Raw genomic sequence first — 13807 nt, 5'->3', positions numbered from 1 at the left:
TCCCCGCATCGCGACTGAATGGCAATATTATAATATCTTCTTTCACATTTCGGTGTTAATTCACCCCACACATGATGCAGAGCAAAGCGCTGTCACAGCACTGGGAAAAGACTGGAAGATCAACACGCATCCACTTGTCTGGTTAACTCTTTCAGCCTCGCCCGTTTTTATATTTCATGACAGATATTGTGCGTAATAATGACCGCACAAACCTGGGCATGACCCGAGAAATGTAAGGTTTTCTTCTTGCTTTAAGTCGTATAGGCTATTGCAATTAGATGTCAGAGTTAATCCATAAAAATACAGAAATTATGTTTTTCTTTTCTTTTTGAAATGGTACATTTCAAAAGCACACATTAAAAACATATAAGTGAAGAAAAAGTCGCATTTAAATGGGTTTAACTTTTCAAGAACTGGATGCAAGGTGCCATTCACTGGGTTATGGCTCCCCCACTGGTGTATGTGCGATACGCATGACACCGCAGAAGAAAAAACGCATGTGCGCATGCTGCGGCAACTTTATGATAAATTGCGAATTGTTATGCATAAATGCCAAATTACAGCGGCTGCAGATTACTTCTTATCTGTTCATTTATTTTAAATTCGGTTGTTCAGCGATGTCTTAATACAAAACGAAAACATCACCTTTAAACATCTCTGTCAACCAATTATGATTTATTAAATAAACAGAATCCAGATTCATCATATGAAAGCACATACAAAGATCATTCAAAGTGTTTTGTAACGAAGAAAACAACAACATTATAAAAAAAATACTTTAGTTGATCTAAATCATCTGCCATCGTTTTTGCGGTAGGCTATATACAAAATTGTCTATTCAAAACAGAGCAGCCTCACACCATGTGATATAGCAAATATGAAACCTTTTTATCAAATATGGATCTTCCATGATATTTATGCATTCTGAAAAATCCCCCCTGAGAAGCACATAAGCATTTTCAGTATGAACATGTGTAGATACAACTTGTGTAAAAATGTAATGTTAAACCATAAAACTTGTCCATTCATTGCTTTCAAGTTCTTATTTTATATTTCAAAATTCCTCTTACATAAATGTGAATGAAATATATTTGTCACCTACTTTTGGACCCCCAAAAAAGAGCGGTGGTGACTAATTAACATTAAATAAAGGGAAAGAGATTGAAAAATATAGAGGTAACGTGGATCACATTGTACTGTCATTCTTGTGGATTAAACTAACAAAGTGACTTTGCAGTCAATGCAATCTGTAGCATCGACATTTAAATGTTAAAGTATAGGTGGACTGAAATGTTTAACAACTGAAGAAATGTGAAAAGCATTATTTAAAGACCAATTTCCTCATGTTATACATGATGTTTTATAGAGCATTTTGCACAACGTTCCAACTCTGGCAAAATAAGAAAGTCACATGTCGCAGCCCGCTCGGGAAGAACAGGCTGTGGTCCAGGTCTGCAATTTTTGTTCTCAAAACCCAGGCAGACTGAGTGCCTTTCCAAGTCTGTAAGCAGAGCAACAATCTCTGTTGTTATAGTAAGACGAGTTGGGTGGATGTCATAGAGTTTGTGGGTGGGCAGGAGGGGCTGTCCCTGGACACTGATGTGATATTGAAAGCTGGGTTCAATATTAACAATGGTGTCCGCCATAGCTGAACGCTTGGAGCACTGCATTAACTGTAACCTTGGACCTTCTGCCACAATGCAGAACCAGAGGACAGGAAGTACCATGCTACGAAGAGACTTTAGAAGCGGCATCAGCTCGTGGTCAGCGTCAATGCCTTTGGTAGCGCTGTCGGCCATACTGAAAATCTGAGTGATCTGCAAGATCAGCATAATGAACCTCGTCATGAAGCACATTTAGATAGAGAGTAAAAATGTTTGTACTGAAAAGATCACCAGTACCATACACAATAAATTTGATTTTGACAAATACATGTGTCCTTACCGATGGGGAAGACTCGCTCTCATGCTGCTGTTCTTGATATGGTCCCAGAGTTGCAGAGATTTGTGATCTTTTCTCCGGCCTAAAACTCTCCCCCACATAGCTTGGTGGAAATGTTGAATTCTCATATTTTGCTGCAGAAAGCTCTTTGTACTGCATACCTGGTCTCTAAAAATGAAGTGAAAATAAAAATAATAAAGCGTCATAATCAGATGTACTAAACACAGGAAGCTATATTTTAAAAGCATATATTCTCAATGGACAACAATGTTTTTATTTCTGCATTATTTTAAGCTGCCCTCCAAATACACGAGCAGAAATACCCCATGCATCAGATATGTGTGGTGAAATGTCAGAATAACTGTAAGTCAAACTGTAAGTCAAAACCAGAGAAAGCTGTTGGTGAAAGCACACTACAGTAATACTGTGCGTGATACTACTAAGGACTCCATTACTTTACCTTTCCATTGTAACTGGGAAAAAGGAATGCTTTCCTATTCCCCATAAGTGCAGCACCTGAAGCATTTGCCCTCTCATACTGCTCTGCCTCATTATCAGAGAGCTCTAAATCCCACTGTTTTCTGCTTTGGGGTCTACCACGTGCCCTTGGTCTGCCTCTGTTTACCCAGTCCTGAGGTATATACATCTCCATCTGACTCTCATCCATGGGCAGCAAGTGCTTCTGTTTAAAAACAAGCATTGAGACGTGTATTTCGTTTAATGTCGTGTCGACTAAAGTGTAAGATCTGTACAGAGAAAGTGTAAAAGCCAGGACACAAAATTCCTAAAGCCAAATGAGAAACAAATAACAGTTGGTTCATAATAAAGATTTACAGAAAAAAGGTGAGAAATCTAATATAAATACAAGCCCACCATAGCCTCCCTTTGGCACTGCCTTAGACGGCATTTCTGTCTTTTTTTATTTCTGCCTCCAAACTTTGGTTTGTCCATGCAAAAATCACAGGTTCCACAGTCTGTTCTTCGAATGCAACCTCTGCAACATCCACATGACCGTCGACGTATCTTTGCTGAGCCGAACTGCAAATAATGAAATAACAAACGAAGAGAATTATATTCAGAAAAGCAGAAAGGATTCCAATGAAAATGCTCTGATCACATCATTACACAAACACTTCTTTAATTTAAAAAAATGACAGACATTTCTTGTTCATATTGGTGATCAAGACACAAAGTACTGCAGAGCAATAATCAAGATCATCTGGGTTAAACTCTACCTCATCCATGTAACTGTCACCATCATTACCAAGGAACAGAGACAGATCTTCTGAATCGCTGTACTGCAGAAAGGAGCTCTAGTTACAGAAAAAAATACTATGATGTAGTTGATTAAAAAATCCTTTGGATCAGTCCAACAGATTATTTGTTTCTGTTACCTGTGATTCCTCAAAATCGGAGCCTGGTGGCTGAAAATAAGAGAAGGGTAAAGAAATGACTAAATATATCTTCAGGGCACAGGAAAGGAAATATAAAAAATATTGCAGTACTGTTTTAAGAGTAGTTCTCACTTTAAAATAAGGTGTGTCCAGGGAATCAGTGTTTAGAAAGAGCTTCTGTGATGCCTATTCATAAACATGAATAATTTGGTGTTATTAAATTAAATTACTTTATTAAGAGAAAACATCACCTGTCCACTAGAAAAGTAAAAGTTGACTTTAAATAAACTAGAATTGTACCTTTGCGCCTTTGTCCCTGCGAATCGGATGTAAACATTTCCGTTTGCGACATTTAACTTTTCGGGAATGGACATTTAGCTGAAGATGAATATTTCTGCAACTAACACATTTTCCACAGTCCACTGTAATCTGGCAAGCTCGACATTGGCCACATGGAATCCACTAAAGTGACACAAAGTAATATCAAGAAAAATTAAGTTTAAGTTTCTTTGACAATGAAGTCATTACATCAAATGACAACACACAAATGGGAAACTAACCTTTTTGTTGGGTTTCCGACGTTTATCTATTGCTAAAACAAATAACAAACATTAGTCATTTTAGAAAATAATTATAAGGTTAAAATGCAATGACAATTTGATATCACAAACAAGTAAAAATAAGAGATGCTTTATCACCTAAAGCAATGCTCAAAACATTGCCAAGAGAATAAAAACATTTTGACTCACATGCGTTCAATTCTCCCCTGCAGTTCTGGCATATAGACTGTCCCTCTTCAACTGAAAAGGTTTTATTGCATCTCTCGCAGACGCTAAATACATACAAAATAAACACAGAAGGAAAACAAACTGTTAAAACTATTGCATTTAACTTAAAGCGTAGAGGTCTATTTATTTTTACATGACAAAACAATTCTATGTAATTGTTTTGCTTAGCAAGATGTTCTCATCTTCAGAATAAAGAGTCTTTTTTTTCCATTGCTAAAAGTAAAAAATCTGACAAGAGTGGAATATTATGCATATACAGGATGCATACCGAAACGAAGATTGTGAAGTTTCCCCATTGCCATTGACAAGACCCTCCCCTGAAGGAGGGGTAACTGGATTTTCAGTCGGCTCAGTAGGACTGACGTCTGTCACAGGATATGTATGGGGACTGCTTTTTGGTGGTGTCGCATCTGCATCCTTTTGGTTCAAAAATGGAACAAATTTCTGGAAGGCACCATAGTTGAGAATTATGGAGGGTCCTAGACTACGGACAAAGTCTCTTTCAAGGCAAGTCAGTTCACTGAGCCATCTTTCGACCAATTTATATGCTGATAAACATTTGCTTCTCACCCTTCTTCTTCTTCGAGGCACACCATCGACAAGCTTTCCCGATTTGAAATCGAAGTTGCTGAGGTCCAAGGATTCGTCTACGTATTTCAAAAGCTCAACCTTACTTCTTACTTTTTGACCGGTTGGACTGAAGAGACAGATGATCATCAATGAACAAGATAAATAATCAAAGTTTTAAAATGGCTAATGTATTGCAAATTAAAAACGATCGATTTACCTCATATAGTATGTGTCACTGCGCCCTTCGCTTGTGCCCGATCGACGGAAAACCTGTCTGCGTTTCCATCCTTGACCTAATATAGGCCAATCCTCCCAGTTTTCGTTCGGCTCAAAGTTTCTCCTCCGTCTAGGTTTTGCTCTTGAAAACATACAAACGCCAAATTTCATTATGAAGTTACGACTTGTCATTAAATATAAAATGAGTTTTCCAGATTATTTACTTACCCACCACCTCTGCCCCCTCTTTCCCCCACGTTCCTTCGACTAGTCACACTCCCACTCCATTCACTTCCCGCAAGGCTTTCCAGTTCTGCATCTCCTGTTCCATCCTGGTCAAAGCTCTGGGCATCAACGTCTTCACAGTCTTCTTCAAGTGGCTCCAACCAGTCACAAGCAGGTTTATCTATGACTTCCGAAGACTCTCCTTTCACCTCATTTGCAGCCTTGTCTTTTTTATTGTCTGTGACATCACCGTTAGGGTCTGTGATTGTTGTGGGCTCTTTGTTTTCAACTGGTGGTTGTGCAGGTACCTCTGCAGATATCTCAGCTATAACTTCTTCTGTTTCCATGCCCCTTGTTGTTTTTGAGCTGCAATAAGGAAGTGTGCGTTATACAGCAACAATTAAGAGTCCATGTATCAGAAAGCATTGTTATTGAAAGGACATGTTGTTAAACATCTGGTTTGCTGAGGTTGATGTCAAACGTCTGTTCGTCTGGATGGCTTACAGCTCTACTATGAGTTGTATGAATAGACTCTCTGCTATATTGAAAGCACTCAGCTCAGTCACCTGTAGCAAGAGTTAAAGCATGTTGGTACCTTATTTGGACCAGCTCATCGTGTTTGACACCACGTCTATAGATACGTCAAATGCTGTCTAGGTAGTAAGCTCACTAGGTTTTGAAACACAGCCTCACTCATTGGTGTCAATATTTAGCGCTGTGGCTAAAGTGATAGCACGCGGGCATTAAATGTGACTATCAATGCCACAGTGGTATAGATGGTTTGTTACTTATCTGTAACGCTCCTGCCACGCTAAGCTACATAAAAAGAAGCTTAGAATTTAAAAACGTACCTGCGAAACGTTACGCCAGCCTCACATTCGTTATTTTAAACTGACACAGCAGAGGGACCGGAAGTTATTTGTAAACCGGAAGCACGTGACAGCGATCTCCTTTCAGAATTAAAGTCGCTTTACTTTTTTATTACAAGTGTGAGTCGGTGCACACAAAATATTCAAGAGGTAATTAGATATTAAATATACAGTGGGCTCCAACAGTAGTAAAATAAGCTTTGTTTCCATCCTTTCACATCTCACAAATCTTTAAAATGTTGTCCCAAAGATTACATGACGTGCTTATTTGCAAACGTGTCTATTTGTAAAAGGTTGCTAAAAATAGTAAAATGCACACATTTGCTTATATTTTGAAACCTAAAATTACATCGTGTATTCAAACAAGATATACACGTCGTATATATACATTCTATGTATTTTTTAAAGGTTTATTTACAGTTTATCTTGATTTGTACGTCAAATGTATTAGATATGAAACACACTTATAAATATGTAGTGAAATTGTGCTTGAGAAAAAATATTGTTAACCAAAGATTTCACAAAATACAATAGTTACAACGATAAAACTGTAGTGTTTGGAGTCATATTAAATGTTATAAAAATGTATTAAAGAAAATAGATTATATATAAATGATTGTTTTAGTGTAGCAATATTATCTGTATTTTCATATTTTTTATTTTGTAATAAGAGGGCCTCAAATAACTTCCAACTTTTTAAAATACAAAAAACACATATAATAATCTAAAGAACTAAAAAGACATTTGTGTTAAATTTATAACAAATATACACCTTTTTAGAATATTTTATTGGGTAGAAATGGTGAGTTGGGGCAATGGGGGGCTCTAGAAGTAAAAAAGGAGATTCACTGCCTTAATACGTTCTCAAAATAAACCAATAAATTAACATGAAATATTAATAAACTTAATCCAATCAACAACAAACTAAGAAAATCTACTAGGAATCGTTTCCTATGTGGTTCAACTAAAAAAAACTTCCAATTTCATAACTGCCTGGACAAATGTAGGTAATGCAGACTGAAGAGGAGATAAAACATGAAGATCATGTTTAATATGAATGACTGTCCAAACAGTGAGAAATATACATTATGAAAAGTATACAAATATAGACAAGTGTTTCACAAAGTGATATCAGACGGCTATCTGTCCTTATTGCTCCGGAGGTCAGTGGTCAATGGGTCATGCTGGATGGTCTGGTGAAGCATCAGGGCCAGTAGTCCTGCTCTGTTGGTCATGGCTGTCCTCACATTGCGTTCTTGTTCAAACAACTCGTCTAGCTTGTACCACTGTTCAGGGGAAAACAAGTATATCAATGTTCTTTATTTTAACTTAATTTAGACAGTCAGACTAGAAAATGACTGACCACTCGGACACGCTCCAGGTCCACCTCCGCTCTCCTGAGTTTCTCCCAGCAGTAATGCTTGTTGCATTTGCGCTTTGAGACCCTGCAGTACTCTCCAGTCGGCTCAAAAACATTGCGCACTAGTGGACATCCACAAACCTCATCCACAGAGAACTAAAAAAGTAAAAATTGATTAAGTAACGACTTCCATATGTGCACCTTTATATGTGTTTTACAGAGATTTCTTAAGGTTTAATTTAGACAAAAATATGTGGGATGGCAGTAAATTTTCACCTTTGGGTCTCTGGAATGCTCTGGGCACAGGACTTGAAGTCTTTTGCAGTACGTTTTGCTCTGTGGGTTGTATACATCACAAAAAAGCCTCGTAGCCCTAAAATATGCAAAGAGAAAATTAAACAATTGAGACACTCAAACAAAACAGCCCTGTATAATAATTAAATTATAGTCCTCTTACCCTTCTATTCTTGTTGGGAAAATGGATCCGAAAGAGGTCTGGCTTTCATACTGTTAAAATATTATACCAAGTTTTACTATATTATTAATATTAATATATTACTAATTAATTTAGAAAATGTGTAACAGTAACTTATTTGGGATATGTTCGAAATTCAATCTGGTAAAAAAAATCAGACAAACAGATTAAAGCACAACGTCTATTCACCTTGGCATAACATCTTTCCATGTGTCTTAGAGCCACCTTGGGGTTGATGGGGTGACTGCAGGACACACAGAAGATCTGAAGGTCTGTGTCCTCACTGTCCGTTTCATTAACCTGCAAGAATAAATAGATATTACAATAATCAGCCTTATGTATCTCATTTTTATTATCTTGTAGTAAAAAACTCTTATTCACATCCCAAGTGCAAACAAGTGTTCCAAGAAAACTCCACTAATAATAACAAAGTCCATATATAACCAGTTATTTTATAAAAGTCAACGACTTTTCAAAGACTCACTGAATACTTACATCCTCATCCTGCTGCACCACCTGCTGTTTGGCCTTTGCAATAATGCCCTCCAGTTCATGAAACCGTCGCTCCATTTCGGCTAGGCGCATTCGTGCGGCTTGCTGCTCTCTGCGAATGCGCTCCAGCTGTTTTTTGCCCTGCTCTTCAGCTATACAAGGGCTCTGCTGCCACTGCTGGATACGCTGGGGAAGGATCTCATAGATCCGGCTGTGCAGATCAATAAATCATTCGGTCAGTTTTTCAAATCAAGCATTAGCATGACCGTTCCACATTAGATATGTGCAGGTGACATGGAGTGAATCCATGAGAGTGACCTACTTGGCAGCCAGCTTCATTCCGCAGTCCTCAGAACAGTATCTGGAGTTTGGACGTGCACATTCTATGCAATTTGGCCCCAGGCACTGCCGAAAGTTCCCGATGTCTCTGCCATCTCCCCTCTCAGTGTGTCTTAAGCGATCTCGGTGCTTCTGTTTCTGCTTGTGCCGACGAGACTCTTTCTGTTGCAACAAGTTTGACCAAGATATACATAATGTATTAAGTGCAGTTAATTTATAAATAATTTATTAAGCACTGTTTGTTACTCTGTGCACCTTTTTGTCAAATTTCTTGTCTCTCCTTTTGACGTGCTTGACTTTTATAGCTTTCTTCCGTGGGACAGGACTGTAAAGCTGCTCTTCGTCATCACTGGCCCACTTAAATATAAGGCACAAAACAAGGAGAAAGTTTATTTCTGAATGACGATAACTAAAGGGTCATCCACAAGACGCTGTTAAAAAAAGAAACAATCAACAGTATACTGTAACAAATATTTGTATAAGTAAAAAGTAACCTATAGACTTAAGTGCCTGTGGTTGAGCTACAGCAATTAGGCATTACCGCAGTTCTGTCCCTGTAGTGCTCGTATGAGTCCATATCATTCTCGTCGTAATCATCCGAGTATCGTCTACCTCTGTGCATTATGTTGTCTCGCCTCTCACGGAGAGAAAACTCCTCATCCCGAACACGCAGCATTTTCTTTAAAAACAGTGAGCAATAAGGTCAACATGTCTAAACAAAAAATGATATAAAAGAATAATGAACAACCTAAAAAAAAAAACATGCGTACCCGAGCACGAACAACACACTGCCTTAAACGACATTTCTGACGAATCTTGTTTGGGCCTCCAAATTTTTTCATATCTTTACAGAAGTCACATTGGCCACAATCCTCTGTCCTGGTACAGGGTTCACATTCCCCACACATACGAGCAGAACGCTTTACCTGGAAAATAGGAAGAGGACATTTATTTAGAAATAAAGTATATAAAGTAAAACACATTCACAAATAGGCGTTAGTACATGATAATTTCTTAAAGTGATCTCAAGAAATACTTACTTTAGATCCACGGCGCTTATCGATCTTATAATCCGAAGTACTGGATCGTTTGTCATAGCTTTCAGAGTCGACATCTTTATCACGGTTCTTTTTCCGATACCTTATCTCAAGAGACGGGTCCATTCCTAGGAGAAATGTAGAAGAATGTTTTAAATTATTCTAATTCACACCATTGTATTGGTATACAATTGTCATGAAGTACATTTCATGATTCAGTAAGCAAGCCACATATTTTCACAATGTTAGGACAGGTGGAATTAGTCACTTACCCTGACACTGACGGCAGTACCATTCTCTGATGGCTTTAGCCATCTTCTCCGTCACATTTATGCAGTGACCATGGAACCATTCATTGCAGTTATCACAACCACTGTAAGGAAAGGATTTGATCCATATTAACATAGGCTATTAGAGGCATGGAATATTCATGCTTTTTAAAGGATCTTATGGGTTCATTGACATTAGAAGAGCAACTTTTACGAACACACGATTGTACAGATGAGCCTTACATCATGAAGCAGTTTATGTCTGATTTTCGACATATGCAGTACAAAGGGGCGTTCTCTCCATCCATGGTGTTATCCCCACCCGGAGTCTGATCCATATCAGACATTTCACTGTCCTATGAAGACAGAATATTACAACATTAATATACTATTATTATTATCATTGAGTAATTTACGGAAGCTAAACAAATGAAAGCGATGTACAAAGATACGAACTACAACCAGTTTTTACGTTTCAACATCTTTCATCTGGGACCGTATTTGTATCACATTAGGCCGTGTAAAAGAGAAAACATCATTTAGTAGAAACAAAACACGTTTATAACAGTGCAATATCGGATTGATACACGTCTATTAGCATGATAGCACGCTCGGACACAAGGAGCACAACAAACTACTGCATATCAAATACTAGTCACAACATTTGCAACAAATTCGTGACAGAAGTAGACGTTTTATGTCGTTTTTATTAAGATGTAGCCATCATGCTATCTTATCATATAGCAGACTTACCATAGCCGCTCACCGCCCTGTGGACGACCTGATTAAACAATGCAAACTATGTGTAACTACGAAATGGTTTACTGTTTAAAATAGTGAACGTGTCTTGGGTTTACAGTCATCGATAATAGTACACATTGCCTCACAAAACAAGAAACCCTATCTATCCACTCGTTGTTGTGGTCACTAGCTAACAGTATAAAGTCGGTTCTGTTTGGGGAGGAGGTTGGTTTTCATAATAAAAGGCACCTGACAAAACATTGACAATTGCCTGCAACGAAAACGTACTTTGAGTGATTGTGATTTATAGACTTTTATAGTGATTCGTTTAGTAAACCGAATAGAGTTCATAGTAAATGTATTATTAATTATAATTCATAGTAAAATTGTATATTTCGTCACCTTTTTTGTTCGTTGTAAATTATACTTTATGATATATATTTTTGTATTATATTAACACTGGTATTTATTCAATCGTTTGTTTGTTTGTTTGTTTATTTTGGTGTGCATCTACAACCTATCAACGCTGTGAGCGTTGGGATTAGATCCGCCTACAGCACCTATACAGCACACACGCTATGATCATCAATCTGGAAATTGACGGGAGATGGGATGTGATAAAGGTTAGTGAATTTTTATCATCTTGAATAATCCGATAGAATAACACGTTTTAGTGTATTTCTTTTAATGGTACAAATTATATGGTGGAAAAATAAAAAGGAGAAACATCGTAAACAATATGATGTTGTTTTAAAAGTTGTTGTTTTTTTGTTTGCGATAAATATCCCATAAATAAAACGTATAGTTATTTAATAGATTCGTATCTGGTTATACAGTACTGCATAGGAATGTAATAAATAATCACTTTTTTGTATTTGATGACTGTCGAATATTTGTATTGTAAATTCTTTGGGATGACTAAATAATGCAGAGTGTATTTTGCTTTGTTTGTGTAATGCAAACTTTTATATTCTTACATTTGTCACGATTTTAAGTGCTGTAGAAACTTTTCCTGACATCTCTCAGATTCAGTGTAAGCACACACTGGCCTTATATGTTGCTGAAATTTATTGCCCTCTTTACTTCTATGCCACTTATCTCTGTCCAACACAATATGTTTGCCAAATGGGATATTAATAATAGATTAAATACTCTGCCACTTCTTGCTTTATCAGTAGGGTACTTTTTGCTGATATTTCTTTTTTGCTGTTGTTTTGCATGCATATATGTAACTTTTTAATAGATTTATCTATTATAAAAACATACATCAGTAAAGTAAAATGCACAATCACAACACAGACCAATTGACAGTATACACGTGTAAATTGTATAATATCAACATGTCAAGTGTTCAGATAGTCCTATTGCCAAAAAATATGGCACATCTATATTCTTTGCTTCCTTTGTTTGAATATTTAATGACACAGTTAAGAGTTTAAATACTCTTGCTTTCTCACTCCACATCTTTACATTCACGTATTCTTGTTGTAGCGCAGAAGGTGAAATAAGTTTGAAAATGGATTGTGACTGTAAGGATAACTATGGTGGCCATTTATTAAATGGATCTAAATCCAGCTTTCATGAAGATGACCCTAAAATGAATTCTGCTCCTAATGCATCAACTTTGCAAGACACTGGTAAGACTTTTCTAATCTATTTACATATAGAAGAAATATAATAGGTTAGACTTTTCTGTTATTTGAACATATAAAGGAAAACTAATAGGGTGTTTTTGTTTGTTTATAAAGAGTTTTCTAATGAAAATGAATGTACCAGTATGTGTCTAAAGGATAGTGAGCTGTCCTCAACCGAAGACCTTTCCAGAAAGGAAAACTCCTGCCTTTTTTCCAGTCTTGGCACATCGAATCCACTTGCGTTTGGTAAATAATAAAATCCTTCAGATGTTGGAGATCATTCACAAAGCTATCACTGCATGTAACGCATCTAAACGTGATTTTGTTTATCCTCATATTAGATTTAGAAGTGCACATCCAAAACGCCCCAATGGAACTGAAAAGGCCATTTCAGAATGTTTTGAACTCACCTGACAGGGACATCTGCTCTTCGGATGGTCTTCCTATCTGCACTCAGCTACCTGCCAACCACCTAAAACATTCACATTCCACTGCCTATAAAACAACACACCGCCATCGTGGAATCAGGCTCTCCACCTCCACATCAAAAAGTCAGCAAAGCCTGAAACCTCCTGGAGAAGGTAAGCACCAGTTCCGCCAACACTTAAGATTACAGTTGACTCAATGAAGTGAGTGATTCAATTTTTATGACATCTAATGCATTATAGATGCACCTGAAATCCTTGCTAACAGCTTTCGCTTTTTTTCATCTTTTATCATAGGCATTTAGGTCAATTAATGAGGATGCAAACTCAAACTCACTCTTTTGTGGTGTATATCTGTATGACTTTTAAACTCAGGCCAGTATAGTGATGCTCAAAATACAAACAAAATTGCTAGTTGAAGTATTTTCTCATAGTGGCCTTGACTTTACTAATTCAGTCATTAATCAATTTTTTTTTCATACTTTTCTAGACTTATGTGCATCCTTTCTTTTGGCCTGTTTGTTCTGCAAGTTCTGGGATTGCTTTCTAACTGTTGGAGACGGGTGTCAATACTGCGTGGCGTCTATCTGTTCATCTATCTGCTCTAAAGCATGTTGCTGCGACCCCTCTGCTTTGGATGTCTGTATGGACTTCTGCCCATGCTGCGGCTGTACCGAATACATGGATGCATGCGGTTGCAGCTGTGGAGAGAGCGCCTTTGACTGCTCCATTTGCGATCTCTGTCTACAGACTACTGAGTGTCTTGAACTAGGCATGGAACTCTCTCAACTTCTGTTTCACTAATGGCTCATGAAACCTCAAACTAATTTATAGTCATGACAATCTGATAAAGTTGGAATGTTAACAAATGTCACATGCTGATTCCAGATGCATCTGCTGATTGATGGTGGCTGTGAAATTGCACTGCAGCCTTTTATACTGCATTTTTAAATGAGAAGCATATGCTGTCATTTGCACCAGATGATATATAATTTCTTACATTAAATCATTAAAGCCGTAACTCGTATCTAC

The 13807-nt window shown here is 37.4% G+C and overlaps 3 protein-coding genes across 5 annotated transcripts; 1 reads left to right on the top strand and 2 right to left on the bottom strand.

Moving 5' to 3' along the window:
* Positions 1–654: 654 nt before the first annotated feature.
* mbd1b (methyl-CpG binding domain protein 1b) lies at positions 655–6089 on the bottom strand. Of its 3 annotated transcripts, none has more exons than XM_079483411.1 (15): positions 5986–6089; positions 5138–5500; positions 4911–5051; positions 4694–4820; positions 4392–4567; positions 4085–4167; positions 3896–3927; positions 3636–3797; positions 3468–3521; positions 3336–3365; positions 3177–3254; positions 2815–2979; positions 2402–2623; positions 1945–2109; positions 655–1817 (listed from the first exon to the last, which is right to left on the bottom strand). In XM_079483411.1, the coding sequence occupies exons 2-15, from the start codon at positions 5479–5481 to the stop codon at positions 1347–1349; spliced, it is 2250 nt and encodes a 749-aa protein (XP_079339537.1). In that variant the 5' UTR covers positions 5482–5500; positions 5986–6089; the 3' UTR covers positions 655–1346. The 3 variants fall into 3 exon arrangements, with proteins under 3 accessions (XP_079339537.1, XP_079339539.1, XP_079339538.1); XM_079483413.1 differs by having other exon boundaries at positions 3177–3239; XM_079483412.1 differs by having other exon boundaries at positions 5730–5996.
* A 526-nt stretch (positions 6090–6615) lies between these two features.
* cxxc1b (CXXC finger protein 1b) lies at positions 6616–11004 on the bottom strand. The gene is made up of 14 exons (XM_079483954.1): positions 10729–11004; positions 10219–10331; positions 9979–10079; positions 9710–9834; positions 9440–9595; positions 9211–9348; positions 8925–9026; positions 8653–8831; positions 8334–8541; positions 8028–8138; positions 7821–7870; positions 7640–7736; positions 7367–7519; positions 6616–7289 (listed from the first exon to the last, which is right to left on the bottom strand). The coding sequence occupies exons 1-14, from the start codon at positions 10729–10731 to the stop codon at positions 7143–7145; spliced, it is 1683 nt and encodes a 560-aa protein (XP_079340080.1). The 5' UTR covers positions 10732–11004; the 3' UTR covers positions 6616–7142.
* Positions 11005–12232: 1228 nt separating this feature from the next.
* LOC306909772 (uncharacterized protein) lies at positions 12233–13579 on the top strand (the record flags this gene model as incomplete). The annotated part of the gene is made up of 3 exons (XM_079483804.1): positions 12233–12353; positions 12692–12931; positions 13266–13579. The coding sequence occupies 3 exons, from the start codon at positions 12233–12235 to the stop codon at positions 13577–13579; spliced, it is 675 nt and encodes a 224-aa protein (XP_079339930.1).
* Positions 13580–13807: the final 228 nt, after the last annotated feature.

The sequence above is a fragment of the Barbatula barbatula genome, assembly GCF_947034865.1.
Source record: "Barbatula barbatula genome assembly, chromosome: 20".
Taxonomy (NCBI): domain Eukaryota; kingdom Metazoa; phylum Chordata; class Actinopteri; order Cypriniformes; family Nemacheilidae; genus Barbatula; species Barbatula barbatula.
This window is presented reverse-complemented; position numbering and strand designations above follow the sequence as displayed.